Source organism: Hyperoodon ampullatus (genome assembly GCF_949752795.1).
Source record: "Hyperoodon ampullatus genome assembly, chromosome: 2".
In the NCBI taxonomy this organism is placed as follows: Eukaryota; Metazoa; Chordata; class Mammalia; order Artiodactyla; family Ziphiidae; genus Hyperoodon; species Hyperoodon ampullatus.
Genome location: NC_136915.1, coordinates 127,019,495 through 127,041,349, shown reverse-complemented (window position 1 = coordinate 127,041,349; position 21,855 = coordinate 127,019,495). Strand labels below are relative to the sequence as shown.

At 35.7% G+C, this 21,855-nt stretch overlaps 1 protein-coding gene across 1 annotated transcript in view; it reads left to right on the top strand.

Annotated features, from left to right (window-relative positions):
• Positions 1–21,855, top strand: part of SDCCAG8 (SHH signaling and ciliogenesis regulator SDCCAG8) — a gene marked incomplete at its 5' end in the record, with an annotated part of 265,292 nt that overhangs the window by 74,957 nt on the left and 168,480 nt on the right. The window contains 3 exons of the mRNA XM_079726777.1: positions 7,602–7,754; positions 14,905–15,039; positions 17,902–18,018. Coding sequence (XP_079582903.1) covers positions 7,602–7,754; positions 14,905–15,039; positions 17,902–18,018 — 405 coding nt within the window. The remainder of the gene's footprint in view (positions 1–7,601; positions 7,755–14,904; positions 15,040–17,901; positions 18,019–21,855) is intronic.

Here is a 21,855-nt window from a genome sequence, read left to right as displayed (position 1 = left end):
TCTGGTCCTCTTACTTCCCTAGATGAATCTCTCTAAGTTCTTCATATCTCCTACTTCCAGGGTTTCAGGGACATTGAGATATTTGTTATCACATCTTTCTTGTATCTTCCATCCTTCATTCTCCATTGTTTTTACCTTTGTAGCTTTCCATTCACTTCTGAACACATTGCAGTCAGTCTTTTAACAAATTGTAGTCTGATTTCATGCTACTGAATTGGTCACATTATGGTCACCAGTCACTTCCTGATTACTAAACCCAGTGACTTCATCTCAGTCCTCATTTGACCCAACTCCAGGAAGACATTAATTGTACTAGCATAACATATCATCATTTCCCCTTGATTAATCTGATGTTTCACTCTGTGGGTCCTCTTTGCATTGCTCTTGTCTACTCTTCCACATGTCTTTTAACTTGTTTTCCACAAGCCTAGAATGCAGACATTCCTCAGTCAGTTCCTAGCCGTCCAGCCATGTTGTCCTAATTTCCAGGACTTTGTGTCTCCTCCTCACTTGACCACCCCCACATTATGCCTTTAGCTCTAAGAACTCCTCTGTGCCCCAGACCTACATTTCTTTCTTCTACTAGACCTCTTATATGGATGATATACCATTAGCATCTGAAACTCTACACCACCAAATTATAAATTCTCTCCTCCTTACTGTCTATCACTCCTTTTCCTTCTACAATTTTCTGTATTATCTTTTCTCAGATAATGGTATTATCATCGTACCAACAGCCCTGGCTTGGAACCTTTAAAATATCTTGGGTCCTCCCCATTCCTCACTGTCAACATCCAATCAGTTATCAAACTCGCACCATATCTTCAAAAACCCCTACTAAGTTATGCCCGCGACTTCCATACCTATACTCCTGCTCTGGTTCAAGTCTTCACATACTCTTATGCAGCCTATTGCAATAGCCTTCTAATTGGTCTCCCTCAGGTCTCTTTCAATTCCAGTATATCTTTCACATTGCTGCCAAAGTTTTCCTAAACTGTAAATCTCTCTGTTCAGGCAGCTCTCTTCTTGCAGTAGAATAAAAGACAAATCCTTAGCATGACCTTCCAGATCTTTCACAATATGTTCCCACTCTAACTTTTCTAGCCTTATCTTTCACTACAAGTTTTCATATAACCTATGCTGTTTCTATAACATGACCTACAATTGACTATTTCCATGAATTTGCTCATGCTGTACTTTTCTGCACTGTATCCATCTGTGAAGTATCTATTCATTCTATGAGGGGCAACTCAGATGGCAGTCTTCCCAGAAGTTTTCCCCAGCACCTTCTTGTTTGAATTAATCTCTTCCTTCTCTGTATTCCTAGTGAGCTGTGTATAATTTTTGTGGCTGTTTACATAGCCCTCTTCACCAAAAGACCTTAAAAACCAGGTCTGTGACATCTATCATTGTATTCTTCACATGGCCATTTACATATTAATTGTACAATAAATGTTGTTGAACTGAAGTAAAGTTAATTATTAGCTTTAAATATTAGTATGAATTTTTGTAATTAGTGCTTTTAAAATCTTAATGGTTAAGAACTAGAAAGGCTGTTGTGTATTGTAAATCTGTTTTTCACTGAGTTAGTAATAATTCAAGGATTGATTTCTAAGCAGTTTACAAAATGCAGTGCAAGTCTGGTAGTTTTTATCTCTAAGGTATGTTAAAACATATTAGGGGAGAAAATATTTGCAAACGAAGCAACTGACAAAGGATTAATCTCCGAAATATACAAGCAGCTCATGCAGTCAATATCAAAAAAACAACCCAATCCAAAAATGAGCAGAAGTCATAAATAGACATTTCTCCAAAGAAGATATACAGATTGTCAACAAACACATGAAAAGATGCTCGACATCACTAATCATTAGAGAAATGCAAATCAAAACCAAAATGAGGACTTCCCTGGTGGCACAGTGGTTGAGAGTCCGCCTGCTGATGCAGGGGACACGGGTTCGCACCCCGGTCCGGGAGGATCCCACATGCTGTGGAACGGCTGGACCCATGAACCATGGCTGCTGAGCCTGCGCGTTGGGAGCCTGTGCTCCGCAACGGGAGAGGCCACGGCAGTGAGAGGCCCGCATACTGCAACAAAACAAAACAAAACAAAACAAAAAAAAGACAAAATGAGGTATCATCTCACACTGGTCAGAATGTCCATCATCAAAAAATCTACAAACAATAAATGCTGGAGAGGGTGTGGAGAAAAGAGAACCCTCCTGCACTGTTGGTGGGAATGTAAATTGATACAGCCACTATGGAGAACAGTATAGAGGTTCCTTAAAAAACTAAAAATACAACTACCATATGACCCAGCAATCCCACTACTGGGCACATACCCTGAGAAAACCATAATTCAAAAAGAGACACGGGGCTTCCCTCGTGGTGCAATGGTTGGGAGTCTGCCTGCCAATGCAGGGGATGCGGGTTTGTGCCCCGGTCCGGGAAGATCCCACATGCCGCAGAGCGGCTGGGCCTGTGAGCCATGGCTGTTGAGCCTGCGCATCCAGAGCTTGTGCTCTGCAACAGGAGGGGCCATGGCAGTGAGAGGCCCACATACCGCAAAAAAAAAAAAAAAGAGAGAGAGGCATGTACCACCATGTTCATTGCCGCACTATTTATGATAGTCAGGGCATGGAAGCAACCTAAATGTCCATCGACAGATGAATGGATAAAGAAGATGTGGCAGATACATACAGTGGAATATTACTCAGAAGTAAAAAGAAACAAAATTGAGTTATTTGTAGTGACGTGGATGGACCTACAGTCTGTCATAAAGAGTGAAGTAAGTCAGAAAGAGAAAAACAAATACCATATTCTAACGTGTATATATGGAATCTAGAAGAATGGTACTGATGAACCTAATAGCAGGACAGGAATAAAGACACAGATGTAGAGAATGGACTTGAGGACGCCAGGGGGGAAGGGGAAGCTGGGACAAAGTGAAAGAGTAGCGTTGACATATATACACTACCAGATGTAAAATGGATAGCTAGTGGGAAGCTGCTGCATAGCACAAGGTGATCAGCTGGGTGCTTTGTGACGACCTAGACGGGTAGGAGAGGGAGGGTGGGAGGGAGGCTCAAGAGGGAGGGGATATCGGGATATATGTATACATATAGCTGATTCACTTTGTTGTACAGCAGAAACTAACACAACATTGTAGCAATTATACTCCAATAAAGATGTATAAAAAAAAGTATTAGGAATTTTGCTTTCTGAGGTTAAAAAGTGAAACAGCATACATATTTTAATTTTAAAACCAACTACTTTATTACTGAGTTACGAAATGGTTACTTTCTTCTTATAGTTCCTTAACATTTGTTGCCATCTAGTGTTCTATTTTGCATATTGCATGCTGAATAAATAGAAGCAATTACATTATATTACATTAATATTGTATTATATCATGTCATATCATATTCAGTCCTCCCTCTTTATTGATGGGGGATTGGTTCCAGGACAGAAATCTGTGACTGGTTGAAACCTTGGATGCAGAAACTGTGAATACAGAACCTGCAGATAAGGAGGACAGACTATATGTACTTTTACAGTGCAATGAAAACACCTGAGAATTTTATCAGAAAATGAATCTATAACATGAGAAAATTATAATGCCATGCATGGATTCAGTTGTGTAACTTCTTTGGATCAAATCCCTATTCTGCCACTTTCTAGGTCTGTGCTCTTGGGCAAGTTACTTAATGTCTCACAGCCTCAGTTTCTTATCAACAGAGTGATAAAAGCCACTTAAAATTCAGTGAGAGAGTTAAATAAATTAATCCATGTAAGCCATTTAAGAAAGTATATGGCACACAGTAAGTGATCAATAAATGTTTTTGTTTTTCTTTGAAATTTTCGAGTCATTACAACTGGGAATAATTTTAAAAGGGAGAAAAAATTAACCTGGGAATAAATGAAGGTAGAAAAGTAGAGGTTTTTGCAGTGATGTTTGGTAAAGCTACAAGATAAAAAGGTTAACTAGGCCTTAGACCTGCCTGCCTCTATTGGAAGGGAAATTGTTGGCTTTGGCATGATGTTCCCCTGAGCATATCTATAATGAGATAATCCTCTAAAGAGATTTTTTTTTTTTTTTTTTTTGCGGTATGCGGGCCTCTCACTGTTGTGGCCTCTCCCGTTGCGGAGCAGAGGCTCCGGATGCGCAGGCTCAGCGGCCATGGCTCACGGGCCCAGCCACTCCACGGCATGTGGGATCCTCCTGGACTGGGGCACGAACCCGTTTCCTCTGCATCGGCAGGCGGACTCTCAACCACTGCGCCACCAGGGAAGCCCTAAAGAAATATTTTTTTAAAAATACCAACCCAGAAGTTTGAATAAATGTCCCCCCAAAATTTATTTTCCTTTTTAAGTATTCAAATTATTGTTTTCCTTAGACTACAGCGGAATCAGAAAGGCAAGAATTAGAAACCCGAAGTAAAAGGAAAATCAGAAAAGCCTTGAGCATTTGATTGCAAGCACAAATGTAGAATATAATGTTTCTTGATATGTACACTATCTTCTACAAGACAAAAACAAATTATAAATATCTTGAAAATGGGAGATAGGGATAGACTGACTGATAGGTTCCTAGTAAGGATGAGCTTATAAATTAATAATCAGTAGTTTGCATTATTTGTAAATTAAATGCCTAAAACATGTTGAAAATCATTTTTATGTTGTGGGCTATATTTCATAAAAATGAAAGCATTTTCATAAATTTTTAAGTTTATGTTCATAAGTATGGACTCTACTATTCCTCATAATTCTTTAATCCTATAATCATGAATTCCTTGATCACAAGGATATCTAGGAACCTAACACTAGCACTTGGGAAGGACTTTTATATTTCCTAAAAGAGTTTCCCTATTTTAAGAATTGAGTTGACTAGGTACAAATTTATTTTGGAAAATGTTTTGACTCCATTAAGATAGTAGTGCATACTTTTTGGTTTAATAAAACTAGGACTGGGAATATCAAGTCCAATAAATTATGTTTTGAAAAATGTGTTACTGTGGCCAACAAAGAATGACCACAAATAAATTTCCCAGAAGAGAAAAGACCCTTTGAAGACCGAGTCTACTGGAGGGTGAGGGTTGTGTAAATCCCCAACTCCCCAAGACCTACAGCCATTTCCACCAAGAAAGGGATTGTGCTCAGGGAAAGGAAGGAGCCACGACCTTGGGAACTACTAGGAGAAATGGCAGCCGCAGATCCCAAACTAACTTGGTCTCCTGTGAAGATCCATCAGTTAATTGGGTTGGCCAAACATCTTACAGAAAAACCCAAACGAACTTTTTGGTCGATAGTCTTTGAGGATTCAGTTATATGCCTTTACTGAATGATTATATGGAATATAATCAGGGAGTACTGAGTCATCTGGGATTCTGAAAACTAGGAGAGTGAGTCTTAGAATTAAAAGACAAAGCTTTAATGGAAAGAATGTATAAATATTTATTTGGTAAACCCAAATCTTGTATGTGAGGACCATTGTAAGATTAAATGACTTTTCTAATTCCAAATGTTATGTAATATTTTCTTCATTGTGACCAGACATATATATTAAAATCAAAACAAATAAAAGCAAAAGCTATTTTATATGGAATCATTGGCTACAAACTGAGAGTGATCAATATCCAGTTTTTAACCTAATATTTTTATTCAGTGTTTCGTTACTGCTTTCATACTCACCATCACCTCTCAGTGGTGGCTACTCCTCATAGAATGCCATCCATGAAACCAAGGCTTCAGCAGCGGTTTTATTTAAGTGATTTACAACTTCTCACTTGTGCTTTTTGTTTATATCATCTTAGCATTAGGCCTCTTACCTGTCAGGATCATTTACTGTTCCTTGTTCTTGAATTGATTGAATTCTTTGAATTGACTCTTTAGTTGCTCTTCATGTTAACCTGATCTTCAGCAGTTCCTTCCACTGTTCGTATACCTAATAAGGTTGATTCCTGAGTTTTTATTCAATGAAAAACCTTCTGATTAAATATATTAGTTTATATTCCATAATCATTTTAGTCTTTCATGATATTCATATATCAGTGAACATTATGAACATTTTTATTAGGTTCATAAAAATATTTTACACAAGAGCAATTGTGTTCTGAAGTGCAAAAATCTCTAATTCATAGTATTTCAAGCTCCAAGGGTTTAAATTATAGAAAAATGATGCTTTTCCATTTCTTTTAAAATCTAATGTAAAATTTTATTTTCCAGACATTTTCAACTAGAATTGGACTTGGGACTAACTCCCTAGGAGAATCTTTTTTTCAGGCATTTTATTCGCTTATCAGTAAATCCGGGACAGTTGCATTTTATCTTCATTTTTTATGCCTAGGAGTGTGGAACATTTCCAGAAGAGTTTGAAAGAAATTAGGGTTTAATGCTCTCATGATAAAAAGAAGAAAATTCACATATCCTAAATATTTATTGTCTATATTTATTATAGCTTTCACCAGAGGGAAGCATAGCAATGCATAGAGCTTACAGTGCTTACTGAGACTGCTTTCATCTCCATTAACAACAACTGTGACTATCAAATTATAATTACATAGTATATAAGTCATATGAGACTTGAGTTTCTTCCTCTCAATTCAGGGGAACACATAGAGGTTGAGTGAGGAGGATATGATAAGGAGCCACTGGGATGAGACTAAGACACCATAGTATGACTCAGATTCTCTATGTCAAGCACCTTAATTTTATTTTTTTCTTGAGATTTTGAATTTAGTTTATTATTGTATAATAAACTGTGTTATGTATAATATATGTGTTATGCATGTATGTATAATATATGTGTTATGCATAACGATATTGTAAATATAGCCAAAAGGAAGTTAGAGAGAATTTACTTCTGGAAATTCAGAGTGGGAAATTTAAACTAAAGGACAATTATCGACTTTTAAATTGCCAGAAATGAAATATAACACTTCTCATTTTACAAAACTAGGTAGTAAATGCTATTTTGAGTCTTTCCTTATCTAAACTTGATTATTACCTAATTTTTACTTTAGTTATGTGTGTAAGGAGAGTGAACCAAATCTTATCTTACTTCTGTTTAAGGAAACTCAGTTATTATATAATGTTAAACAATAAATGCCTGTATTAATGATAAATACATCTCATCTTAAAATTTTGATCTGTTTATCATTTAAAGTACAAATAATTTTTAACCATGTCCAGATGAAAAATCAGTTAAATTAGATACTTATATATTTCTTGTAGTATAAACATGATATATAATTGAAAATACTAGAACACTTGGTTTTTCTGATCCCCTTTTATAAAATTCAGACTCCTCTGTGGCCCTTATCAAGGTTTGTTACCTGAATTTTCTTAGTTGATTAGTTAATATAGCCTTAATTGTGCAAACTGAAATATGTGAATAAATACATTTGAATACATGTAACATTTGAATACATGTAACATATGAATCAGTAAGTGGTGTTGACAAACAAATATAAAAATATTCTTTACTTTGACTTTACAGTGAGTTGTAACTATTTTAAATAAAATCAAAGCTTAATTGTCTCATTTCCCTCTTATTTCTTCTAAATTCTAAGGTCCCATTTCACTCTGTCTTATTCTGGCAGGCTTTAATCCAGTGCGAACAGTTGAAGAATGAACTGGAGAGGCAGACAGAGCGACTTGAGAAAGAACTCGCATCTCAGCAAGAAAAAAGAGCCTTTGAGAAAGAGACGATGAAAAGAGAAATAACAAAAGAAAGAGAGGACATGGGCTTAAAGGTATTTAAAGGGTTCAATTTGTTATCGACGTTGCAGAAGAAATGTTTGTGGTGATGTAATTGATGAGTCTACAGGCTTCAATTCTTTTTTTTTTTTTTTTTTTTTTTTTTGTGGTACGCGGGCCTCTCACTGTTGTGGCCTCTCCCGTTGCGGAGCACAGGCTCCGGATGCGCAGGCTCAGCAGCCATGGCTCACGGGCCCAGCCGCTCCGCGGCATATGGGATCCTCCAAGACCGGGGCACGAACCCGTATCCCCTGCATCGGCAGGCGGACTCTCAACCACTGCGCCACCAGGGAGGCCCCCAGGCTTCAATTCTTGAATGATCTTTATTTAAAAAAATGTTTTTAATATCTTTATTGAAGTATAATTGCTTTACAATGTTGTGTTAGTTTCTGTTGTACAACAAAGTGAATCAGCTATAAGTATACATATATCCCCATATCACCTCCCTCTTGAGCCTCCCTCGAATGATCTTACATGTTTAAACCATTTAAGTAGTCAAGTTGCTTATAACTTAGAGTTCATAAAAATTTTCTATTCTTCAATGTGTTTCTCAATAAAAGTTATATTCTCTGACCTTTCCAAAGAAAATAATCAATTAGATTTCATGATAGGAAAATGTGAAATTTACTCTAATCCTGCCATTCTGTTTGATTCCCTTTCTGTTTGTCAGAGGAGAGCAGGTGCTCTGCAGATACCCAGATTTTATTTCAAGTTTGGTTAAATCAAGGAGAGATGACTCCCCCATTTCATCCCCCACTCCTAAATTAGCCTTTAAGAAGGTAAAACACTTGTAAGAAACCAAGTAACCAAAAAAAAAAAAAAGTGATGATATACTCTGTACAAAATACATGAAGGTACGGTATAGAGTACCATGAGAATGTGTAACAGGCAAATATAACTTAGTCTAGGCAGTCATGGAAGACTTTCCTAAGAAAGAGGTTTTGCAAATGAGGCTCAAAAGAGTTGAGTAGGAGTGGTCAGGTGAAGAGTTGAGGGGAAGAGTTTCAGACCCAGGAAAACAACACTCCCAAGGCTCTGAAGCTAGAAAGCATCATACTTTCTAGGAATATAGAGAGGGCTCAGGTGACTGGAGCATAGGAAGTAAGGGCCAGAGTAGTGGAAGATGAGTTTGGAGAAGTATGCAAGGACCAAATCATGAATGGTCTTAAAATCCATGTGAAAGGTTTTAAATGTTATCCAAAAGTGAAGGGAAACCATTGAATGGCAGTAAATTGGGCAGTGTCATGATCCCATTTATATTTGAGAAAAATCATCTGTCAATAGATTTGAAGGAGGATCAGAATAAACCCCTGGAGATCAGGTGGGAGGTGATTATAGTAGTCTAGGTGGGAAGTGTTGGTATCTAAGACACATTTTTCAAGGACTATTTCAGATCACTTTATTCCCCTCAAATTCTCTACCATACCACCTCTCCCCTCATTCTCGGCAGAGAGACTTACTTCCCTAACAAAGAAAGTTGACAGCCATTAGGTGGTAATCACCTTATTTATCTCCCCCCCCCCACCTCTGCCTAAAGTAAAATTTCACCTGTACTGCAGCCATGTCAGAATGGGAGTGGCTTAATCCTAATCCTTTCCTCTTGCTCTGAATCCCATCCTCTTCCACCACCTCAGGGACCTATTTCCATTAGTTCTCCACTCTCTTCTGAATCTTCAACCTTTGTCCTTCACTATAGCCTTTTCCTTATCACCAGGAAAATAGTCTCAAATTTCTCTCACCTGTTGAAAGAAACAATCTTTCTTCTAATCCAGTCATTCTCAATCTTGGCTACACAGAAGTTCCAAAACTCTCATTGCCCAATCTGCATCCCAAACAAATTATGGGGGAATATCTGAGGGTAGGATCTAGGGGTCAGTATTTTAAAAAATTGTCCAGGTGATTCCAATGTGTGGCCAAGGCTGGAAGCCACCTTAGTAGTTCCATATCCCTCCTTACTCTTCCCCTTAATAATCAAGTTTCTTGAAAGATTTGTCCATACATGTTATCTTCATTTTCTTACTGCTCATTCACTCTTCAGTGCACTACATTTCAGCTTCTGTGCCCATAGCCAATGAAATTACCATTGCTCTCTTCACTAGAGACCTCCTTGTGCTATTTTTAGTGAATATTTTTTCGTTCTTATTCTCCTTAAAAGGTTCTGTTTCTTTGATTTCTCTGAATCATATTCTTGATTTGGGAGAATGATGATGTGTGCCTTTTAGGTTACTCTGAGTTTAAGCTGCCTTTGAGATAATGAAGGAGACACATCCAGAAAGCACCTTGATAGGAGGTTCTAGAGTTTAGCAGAGAGCTTTAGATTTAGGTGTGTTTAGCACTACTGTGGCTTTAATTTCATGTATATGCTGTTGATTCCTAAATCTTTAGGTCTCTAGTGAGCTTCCAAACCAGCTGCACTTCCCATCTTCCCTCTCATAGTAGAACCACTCTTCATTCGTCCATTTGCCCAACTCAGAAATCTTGCTGTCATCCTTGTTTCCTCCTTCTCCCTCACCCTGTACATCAAGTCACCAAGTTCTAGAGTTTCAGGCCCTTACCGATTTTACATTGCCCTGTCTCTCCATCCCACTGCTCTCCATATCTCACCCTTGGGTGATTCCTACAGCCCCAAGTGGTAGAAGCCCCTTGCTTCTAGTCTCACCTCCTTATCTGTTCTCTTACCCAAAGATCCAAGGATGATCTTTCTAAAATGAACACGTCAGTATGTCAGTCTCTTGCTTTAAAATCCTTTCTTGTCTCTCTATAATCCCTTGGATAAAATTTAGGATCTTTTAGTATAGCATAAAGATTGTACATTTTTTCCCTCTCTTTGGTTCTCCAGTCTCATCTCCCTTCTCTTTTCTTCCTTGTATTACCACCATACTGATCTACTTGCACTTCCTCAAATGTGCACACATGCCAGTCTGCCATACTATTTTTTCATTTCAGGATTTTTCAGGGCTTTGCCCCTCCCCACACCCCCCACCTCACCCCCATTGCCTAGAGGAATCTTCCTCTGGCCTCTCTGACTGATCCTTCAGAGTTCTCGATACCACCTCTTCTCACAGTCTCCCAATGATAAATTTTTGGGAGCCCCTCCTATGGGCTTCTATAACTCAATTTATTGCAAAGTCTTATTGAATTATCTCCCCTAATTTACTATGATTCCCTTGCATATATGGTTTGTTAACATCCTTATTGCCTTATTGCCACATTCCTCCCACATAAAATGTGTTCAGTATATATTTATTGAATGAATACAAGGGGAATAAAAAAGGGAAGGAAGAAGTCCCCATGCCATTGGAAAGGCATGACTAAAATACTGAGAGTTCAGAGGATCAGAACAGATTTCTGTCTGCAAGAGATCACGGAACACTTGGTGGAGAAGGTGGCATTTTAACTGAGCTTCAAAAAAACAGGCAGGATTTAGAAATGCAGAGTGTGAGGCAGATGTACCAACATGAGTACGGTATGGAGGGAGGTAAAGTTGCAAGCTGAGCTTTGAGAGAGAGAGAATGAATGGCGTCAAGAGCAAAGATCAGCTACCGTTCATGCCTAGGAGACTTTTTTTCTGGGTTGTTTAGTGGAAACTTTTGCCTTGCTGAGTAGTTCTACTATGTAAAAATATGTTGATGAGAATTCCTGATAAGAAGAAATAAAGGAAGTCTGAACTGTGCCAGGGAATATTCCAGGTGCTTTTTGTATAACTTTCTTAAACTGATAATTTTTCATGAATGAAAATGGCAACAGAAATACAATGCATTTCTTTTTTTTATTTATTCATTTATTTATTTTTGGCTGCATTGGGTCTTCATTGCTGCACGTGGGCTTTCTCTACTTGTGGCGAGCGGGGGCTACTCTTTGTTGCGGTGCGTGGGCTTCTCACTGGCACTTCTCAAGTGCCTTCTCTTGTTGCAGAGCACAGGCTCTAGGCACGTGGGCTTCAGTAGTTGTGGCACAGGGGCTCAGTAGTTGTGGTTCGCGGGCTCTAGAGTGCCGGCTCAGTAGTTATGGCTCATGGGCTTAGTTGCTCCACGGCATGTGGGATATTCCCCCACCAGGGATTGAACCCATGTCCCCTGCACTGGCAGGCAGATTCTTAACCACTGTGCCACCAGGGAAGTCCTACAATGCATTTCTGAGTCTGAGTCCTTTTGCCTCCATTAAGCCTTATTTGACATTTAATCTGAAGATCCTGCCCTAAATAAAGATGTATGAATAAAGAGCTGGAAGTGATCCTAGCACTGAAACAAGTACTCTCACAGAAAATGGCAGAAAGAAGCTCTGAAGTAAAAGGATTTAGTGTTCAATCCAATTTGACCTTTATGTGACCTTGAACAATTCATTTAACCTCTCCAAATTTCAGAGTAGTAGATCCTTGGTTGATCTACTCAAGGAATTGATAGGATTAAATGAGATAATGTTTTGAAAGTACCTAATATAATACCTGGCTTAGGTTAGACCATTTAACAAATTTTAGCTTGTGGCTATTATTCTTACTCTAGTGAAAGAGAGAATTAACTCTATTGGGTAGATTTCTTGGACCTTTGTGTTAGTAAAAGCAGACAAATTTTAATATAAAGTCCAGCTTTACTTTTTATTTATTAGCTTGAATGAACTTGGGAACATTACTTTTCATTTTTTCAACTGAAAGTTAATCCAATACATTCCTTTCCAAAGGGAATTAAAGAGAAAATTATCACACTGCCTAGCACAGGAAGTTAATTTAATAGGGAGTCTGAACAATTAATCATAACGTAACTTCTCATGGTTAGTGCTGGAGCAGGTGTCCCTGCTTTCCTAGTGGTAGGAATGCTCGTGAGACTTGTAGATTTTCTTTCCTTCTTTTTATTATTTTTCTTCTTTCCTTTCTTCTTACTGCTTAAAATTTTCATTCGTGTGGGAAGCTCTAGAAGAGCAGATGCCTTCTACCTAGACAGATTTTGAATCATTCCCCCATGAACAGTACTTGCTGTGAGTTTGCCTGTTGGCATCAGTAATAGTCTTTGGTTGCACTAAACCACTAAGTTAGTTCGTTCAATCAGTCCTTCATCTATTTATTGAATGCCCCCTGTGGTTTGTGAATTTTCTCAGTTGGTTCCCTTGAAAATAGCCCATTGCTAGAATCCTTAATTCTTGTACCTTTTTAATGAGGAATGCCACTTTATACCACGTTCAGTACAGTAGGGACTGCTTTAGTGTAGAGATTTCTATCAAGCTCTCCCATCCTGGGTGTCCTTGTCTCTTGCTTGCCCCTGTCAAAGTTTAAAGGACTTATGTGATGTCAACACCCTGGACATCCAGCAGTGTTGCAGCTGTCTGTGTTACTTCTGCCCCTGCAACAGATGTGGATGGAGAAGCTCCTGCAGTGTAATGTTGACTTCCAGATGGTGGGCATGGAGAAAAAGAAGGTGTGACAACAGGAGGGGAGGCCTTGAGAAGTGGGTGACAGAAGGGAGCAGACAGGTAGTGGGCAGAGGAATGAAGTGATGGGTGGCAGAGGGAAGGAATCATATGGAAGGTGTATGATTTGTTACATGCTATAGAAACTGACTCAGAATTTACCATTAGTAAAATAAATTTCTACCCATTTACTTCAAAAAAACCACACAATATTAATATGTTTACCATAGAGCCACATAAATAAGTAATATATGGTTTTTAGTAGCTGGTAATTAAAGTTTGTTATTGTTGTATGGTTCCAGAAAAGCTATAATTACATATTCATAATATGCTTACTCATGAACTTGAATTTTTAAATTAAGAAAATTCAATTAATATTTTTGATTTGTTACATTTAACCTCTTTTGACCTTTAATTTTTGTTTCAGATTGTAATCTGCATAAGGATAGTTTGTAGCTTGGTATTAGTAAAAGTAATTTTATGTGCAAATTAGATTTGTAGCCAATCTCTTGATGAAAGAAGGACATGTAAACAGCCATAAGTTAAATGTACAATTCTCCACAATCCCCAGGAATGTTAATTAATACATCTACCGTCTAAATTAGAAAATAGCTACTAGGGCTCATTATTTTCAAGTTGTCAATTTTAATTAGTTGACAAAGGTAATCTTGATTTTTATTACAAAATTTTAGTTATTGATTTCAGTTGTAAAACTGAATTCACACCCATGTTAGTGTACAATGACAGATTTTAAATATTATTTCAAATTTGTCATCAGTTTGTATTTTAGCTGATTAAAAACTGATAGCTATCCCATATGTTTTGATCTGGGGCAAGGTAACATTTCTTCATCACTTTAAAACTGCTAATACAAATGAGAAATTAATAGCCTAGAAAAGTTTGACCTACTGGAGCAGAGTAAAATGTAATTGCAAACCAAAAACTATAAAGATGAAATCTAAGGTCTAGAAAACATGTCTGACCCTGGGAAGAAAAACTAAGAACCTGATATCCATATAGTCCCTCAGAAAAGCCATTTATTCTAATGATTCATTCATTCATCAAACATTAAACATATACCTCTTGAGGAAAATGCTCTTGAGGAACTTCTAGTCTAATGAGGAAACAGACAACTAAAAACAGTGTGATGTGTTAAGTACTGTGCATGTAAATAATTTTAGTTGAGAAATAATATATCAGGAAAATTTGAAATATATTTTAACATGGAGGATAAATTCAGCACCTTTATTTTGTGTCTACCATAGTACAAAATTACTAAAATACTTCGTGTTTTTTAAAAATACTATTTTATATTCTTATTGAATTTTTCAGATATTGGGCATATCTTTATAAGGTGGTTAGAAATTCTTAAAGGACATAAAACTTTGGTATTCTTACAGGGTTAGTATAGCATATGGAAGTTTCTTAATAAATATCTGCTGATTGATTCTATTTTTAATATTTAAAAAGCATGGTGACTATAGTTAACAGTACTGTACTGTGTATTTGAAAGTTGCTAAGAGAGCAAATCTTAAAAGTTCTCACTGCCAGAAAAAAAAGAAAATTACGTGAGGTGATAGTCAAGGGTGATGAATTGAGAATGCAGAGCAATGGAGATACCCAATCCACAGAGAAATGACTTACAGAGAGAGCCCAGTGGCCATGCTGAGACTCTACTAATTCAAGATATTTAAAATATTTTTGTCAAATGACATTATCATTTAGGACTTTTATTTCCTCGTACAGACGTTGACCCTATCTGAGAGTATTGCCCAACTGGAGACTCAGGTGGAAAAGATTACAAGAGAGAAAATTTCAGCTGTTAATCAACTAGAGGAAATTCAAAACCAGCTTGCTTCCCGGGAAATGGATGTCACAAAGGTACAAAGAGAGATTTTAGTTGACTAATTACTTAAATATTTTAGTTGAAAATTTTTTCCTAGTGTAAAAAGCTCAAAAAGAAGTCTGGAGTATAAAAATTTTGTTATTTCAAGATAATAAAGGTCCACATAATGGTCATTCAGCAAACATTTACTTATTATCAGCAGGCCCTTTTCTGGGTGCTGCAAATACAAAGATGAATTAGACACAAATAACGTCCTCAAAGAGCTTAAGGATTAAGTTGCTGAGACACACTTGTAAATAAACAAGTTTTATTACTTTAATTATTGAATATCTGATAAAACTTGTACATCTGAATTAGTCAACTAGGAGTAATTTTTTGCATAAGTTTGGTCTTCACAATAATACTAAAAGACATGTATTTATTTATAACATGAAACGTGTGCTTAACATAATTCTCCATCTCTCATTCCTTTCAGACCTGTTCTCTAAAATCACGATTCTAATACTACAACTTCTTATTCTGTTGGTCCTTAAATTTATACTTTACACTGTGGTATCACCGTGTCTGCACTATGGGCATCACAAACTTGTGAACCAAGAACTAAAATGCTTAATGGTCTTAACTGGCTAAGGTACATGTTTAAGAAACACTAGAAGTCTGTGTAGATTTCAGTAATCATTGCTTTAAAACTAAGTAACAAAATATGGACATGCATGATGTAATAAATTAAATCAATTTATTTTTCATCAATACATACACAGATAATTTTATTAAAATGCATACCCATTTCATACTGCATTTTACTTCTCAACATATTTTCCTAAATTTGGACACATTTGTAATGCCATTATTGTTTTATAACTCAGTAATTTAAATTAACTTTAATATATATTAGGAAAGGAAGCCTATTTTTTCTCTTTTTTCCTTGAATTTATATAGTTCTTCATTTGCTTTCTAAAATTTAAGCTAGCTAATGTAGAAGCTTAAAATATCCTATTTGCCAACATAATTGATGTTTGTGTGGAGGTAGGGGTAGAAGTAAGGGAACTGGTGCAGAGAGATGGAAATGGTTAACCTGGATTGATAGGTGAAAGCTATGATGAGGATTTTCAGTTCAGTATAAAGGAGAACTTTCTGTTGAAATATGATACAGTAAAGAATGATTACTTGTCTTTAGAACTGTCCAAAAGGACTCAAGCATCAGAGGAGTGCCTTAAGACTGCTTCCAACCCTGGGATAATATAATTCTAGTTAAATTTAATTTGTTCATTTATTTTAGATGAAATTTAAGTGTTACAGATAAACTTAGCAAATGCATTTTAAACTGAAATTAGTGAGGCAAGGAAACTTTAAAAATAAAATTAAGGGGTACAGTCATTTTAAACAGGACCTAATGCTTAGATATTTATTATGTATAATAATTTTGTACTGGTGTTGGGTTTTAAACACCATAGTTGTATAACTGTTATGTTCTGGTATTATAATTAGGGTCTTTAAATTTTATTCCTATATGTAAATCTAATAGATTGGAATAGTGAAGAAAGTCAGTTAGGGCTCCTCTAATTTTTTTCTGTAATTCTTAATTTTTAAATTTTATTTAGCTTTAGTAACTTTTTGTGAATTACTAATATTTTTGAAAGGGGAAGGATCAACTCTTACACACTGAAGGTATTTGAATTTCAGATACAATTTGTAGTAATTTTATTCTTTTTTAGCTTTTTGAGGGTCCCTGGGGAGAAGCTTAACTGACTTTTTCTTCTGTCTTGTCACTATAATTTTTGAACACAGATTCGTTTATTTTTAACATATTTTTTATTTGAACATAGGAAATACATATAGGTTTTATAAGATTCTAATACTTCAATAATGAGGAAACTAATTTCTAAAATTCTAATGATCATTTTTGGAGAACTACCAAAATTGTGAAGTCTCAAACAGGTATAGCCATTAGATGATGCATGATTTTTAAAAATTTGTATTTGTAACTTAGAAGCTGACTTAGCAGATGTGTGTATTACTTGATCTCTCTACAAGTTCTCAGTTATCTCAAAAGTTCATAACTTCTTTATTTAGATTTATCTGCTAATTGTATTTTCCAAATGTATATATCTGTCTGTAGATGCCCTGGATTGAAAAAAAAAAAGATTATATAAAAAATGATACACAATATTAAGATACTGAGTGTGTTTATTATTTAACAATATGTTAAAGTCATTTCACTTACATGTATATTTTCCTTTTATGTTGAATGCCATAGCTATTTTAAAAGCAGAGTGGGCTTAGTCGCAGTCTATGACTTTTAACTTTCTTAATTTAAATATATAGTATTGTGCGTGATAAGATTGACATAATCTGCAAAGCCTACGGTAAATACCGGCTGGGTAATACTCTACTCCTAAATATTGATAATATAGTCTATTAGCAGAGAGAAAAATACCTTTATAAATTTCCTTAAATAAAAGCCTAACTGATAAAGAGTTTAAAGGAAAGTTTTTAATATAGAATATCTATATAACCATGACAATTTGAATGAATAATGACATAGCTTAATATTTTAATTAATAATTTTACCTAGTTAAAAGCAAGATGATAGTGCATTTTAGATGATAATATGCAATTGAAACTATTATTTTACATGAAAAATCTTGTATATATCACTTAAATTCCCTGGTTATGCATTTCTTTATGTGTCATTTGAAATTGTAAGACTCAATAACATCTGATATTGCCTCCACATCTTAACAGAATATATTGAATATGCTAATAGAAAATGCCATTCTTAGAAAAGTTCTATTGTATTTTATTTATATGACCTCTAGGGGGCACCAAAAGATCTAATTGCAGGCCTTGCCTGGTAAATTCCAGCAGCTATTGATCTAGTTTTTATAATCTAACAGGTGTGTGGAGAAATGCGCTATCAATTGAATAAAACCAAAATGGAGAAGGATGAGGCAGAAAAGGAGCACAGAGAGTACAGAACAAAAACTAAAAGGGATCTTGAAATTAAAGATCAGGTAAGATTTGATACAAGCGTAACTGCAGCGATTAAAGACATAACTGTTTTTTTCTGAAATGGTTGTGGTTTTAGTCCTAAGTCATTCATTTCTATTATATTGTTTCTAACTAATGGAATGATCCAATTTATACTGTTAAAAGAATTTCATCTACAGTTGTCTAAAATTATCACCTTTCACATGAAATTGTGAGAATACAACTGCATGCATATGAAATTACAATCTGACAGGTCATAAATATACATTTGGATATGTGTATCTATTACTTACAAAAAGTAAAAGAAAATGTTCTAATGTTCATTTTGAACCTAAAATATATGTACATAAAGTTCTTTAAAGATGCCAACTTGAATCCAATTTTAAGTGAAAAAGTTTAAAATTTGTGAGATGAGATGAGTTGATATGTAAATATGTCAATCAAATTGATCGTTGGCAGAGTGAAACCAGTTTTAACTAAGATAACCATGAATACGTTTGCTCAGGAAACCTAAATACAGTAAAATTGGAAATGTTAGGAAAAAAACTGCTCCTTACTTCAATTTCAGTTTGAACAGATGTTTTACATTATATCTTTGTTGAGATCATGTAGATACTTCAATTTTAATTGACAACATGGATAAAGTTTTTAGAGAGGCAGTTCTAATAGGCTGACTTTTGATTTTCTAATTTTGTTGTAGTACAAAACATTGAACACTTTCATTCTTTTTATTCAGTGAAAGCAGGTTGAGAAATCTATTCAATTAAAATAAGACTGAGTCCTCAGTGTCATTATTTTAAAGAAATCACTATGGTTTAAAAGTGGGTAGTCCTAAATAAATTTTTTTGAAATATATTTCTAGTTCAACACTTTTTACCGTATTTTCCAACATATCTCCCTTTCAACCCAATCAGCTCTTCTATGCAAATGATGCAAAGACAATTGGGAAAAGTATTGAAAATGAAAGTGATAATGAAATTTAGTACAAAAAGTTTTTCAAGTTGTAGCTGAAATCCCTGGCATTAAATTAAAATCTAAATAACGAAAATCAAATTATGCTTTAGTATCACTATATTCAAAGTGTTCTAACGAGTTTTAAATTTTCAGAAGAATTTTCCTTGTTAACATGTACAAATAATGAAACTGTTGATATTTCATTCCATCCAGTTGGGGGCGTGCCTGATAGTGGAATTAAAAATCCTTTCTATCAGGAACTGAAGATCTAGGATTACTAACCAACACAGAACTTTCCTTTTATGATATATTATACAACTTTTTAAAAAAGGTATCATATTGGCATGCTCACTAGCATTATTATATACCTTTTCTGTTATTCTGTAGCATCTGCCAGCATAACATTTTGGACTAACTGGAAAAATACAGTAAGGAAGAGTCTCTGAGTTATTTAAAAATTACATTTTAATATTCTAGAGAGAAAGAACACTATAGGAATAATAAGATTATAATATCCCTTGTAAATGAATAATGTGTGTAGAAGTATTTGTAATATTTGTCTTTTAGTGCTATATCTCATTTTAATTAATCACTAATGAGGTGGAGGCTAAAGTTGCAGGATTATAAAAGGAGCAGTTTTCATTTGTAAATATTTCCTGCTAAATAGTGAAACATTGACAGTTTTTATAATGATTTTAGTATTATTTTTAGATAGAGATGTGCCTTTTGAGGACGTCAGAGATGTGATGTGCTTATTACTATTTTTTCTTGGACATAATTTGAGGAAATCTTATAGGTACTCCTTGTAACTATTTTGTATTGAATAGACAGTGTCAAAAAAAAAGAAAGTAGTGGTGTCTCATTCCATTGATGATCTGGAGTAGCAAAGCAGCAATTGTTCTTTGGTCTTTCAGCCATGACCTGACCTTCTGTCTTTATGACTGAAGAGCTACTTTGTTGGCCACCATCTGCACTCAAGAGAGAAATTTACATTTAACTTTTAAAAGCTGGGCATGTTGAGTGTTTATCTGAAGTACCTATAAAGTGTATTTTACTTTTAAAGTGTTACATATCATGCAATTCAGAATAACAAGAAGGCTATCTCTATGTTTACAAAAAAGGGGGTTCCTTATAATATAGTCATTTTATTTATATTTTTGTTAATCTGGCTTCTTACATTTTTAAAGTAGATGGCAATCTGTCAGATTGGAATGTGGTGAGAACAAGAGCTTTTTGATGTATACAAAATAGGGCAAATGGTTGACCACCCAAATCATTTTCCTTGTGACCCAAGCCTTGACTCTGGCATAATTAGAAGGAAAGGTTAGGAGAGTAACAATGGCAATCTCTTCCTCCCATTTTCTCCTTTTCTTTTTTTTTTTTTTTATTGTGTTAGGAACTGATGGGCAGATTATCCTTCCCATCAACTCCTTTGTATCTCTTCAGTTTAGAGAGCTCCTGTCAGCCTCAGAGGATGCTTCTCGCACTAAAAAAAAAAAAAAAAAGAAGACATTTGGTAGAAGGAGAATGAAAAATCTGTGCCCTGATTTTTATCAGAAACTTTTTGTAGACAACAGTTATACACACACACGCACTCCATTATGGAAATTTAAAGACATATATGAAGATAAAGAGACTATTATAATGAATTCCCACATCTCCATCACCTAGGCTCGTCATTTTGCCAATCCTATTCCATCTACCTCACAATTTTTTCTCTCCTTCATCTTCACCTTCATTGTCATCTTCATCTTCTTTGTCATCCTTTTCTTCTCCATCTTCTCTTCCTCTTCCTCTTCTGTCTTCCCTCTCTTCTGCTTTTACTGAAGTATGTAAAGCAGATCTCAGACATTGTGTTATTACCCAGAAATGCTTCAGTGTGCATCTACGAAGGATTTTTTTCACAATCACTGTCATCATTATACCTAAAAATATTAATAATTCTTTAATATCCTATAATGCCCAACCCATATTCAAATACCATCTCTACAGTGTTTGTTTTACAGTTAGTTTATTCAAATCAGGGAAACCTATGTTTTTGTATGTTAGAATGTTATGGTATTATTACCTTCTTTAATAGGAAATAAAGGGAAATCTTAGAAACATTTCAACTTTCTTTGTTGTTATCAATAAATTTCATGCATAATGTTTTGATTGTGCTTTATATTTATAAGGTACCTCCTCACCATTCTAAGGAAATGAGTTAATCCTGTAGCAAACTGTCTGAAGGAAATGGCTACCTTGCAGCAACCCCAATCATCATATTCTGAAAGGAGCCCCTTAGTCTGAAATCCAAAATACATAATTAATTTCAGAGCCTTACATTTAAGATTTAGGAAGGCTGCAGGAAACCTTTTATTACCCTGGTGGTATGAAGGTTAGCTGACTCTGAAATGAGTGATGCATAAGTGGAATTTTCTTTATTAGCTTCCATTTTGGTAGATGAGTCTCAGAAGATGATTCTTTACAGCCCCTAATCTTTGATCAGGGCCTAGTACCAAATGAAAACACAAGGCCCTTTGTTCAAAAAGCAGGAAAAAAGTGATGTTAAAGGTACTGAATTACAAAACGTTTTCCTTTCTCCTGCAGGCAGCCTCTCCTCTCTCTCTCACTCTCTCTCTCTCTCTCTCTCTCTCTCTCTCTCTCTCCCTCTCCCCTTCTCCCTCTTCCTCCCTCCCTCTGAATGTCATGGTGTTTTTATTTGCTATTTAATGTTGGACTCCCTCCAGCACAGGGATATTCATGTTGGGGGGAATGCAGACCCCCATAGGTGCCTCATGACTGGGTGTACAGATGAATCCATGGTTTCTAGGTTTTCCATGTCACTAGCCACAGAACCTATACACCATGCCCCAGTGGGGAGGGGAGAGAGTCAATCTTCTCCCAAGGTGGTCAGCTGGGCAGGC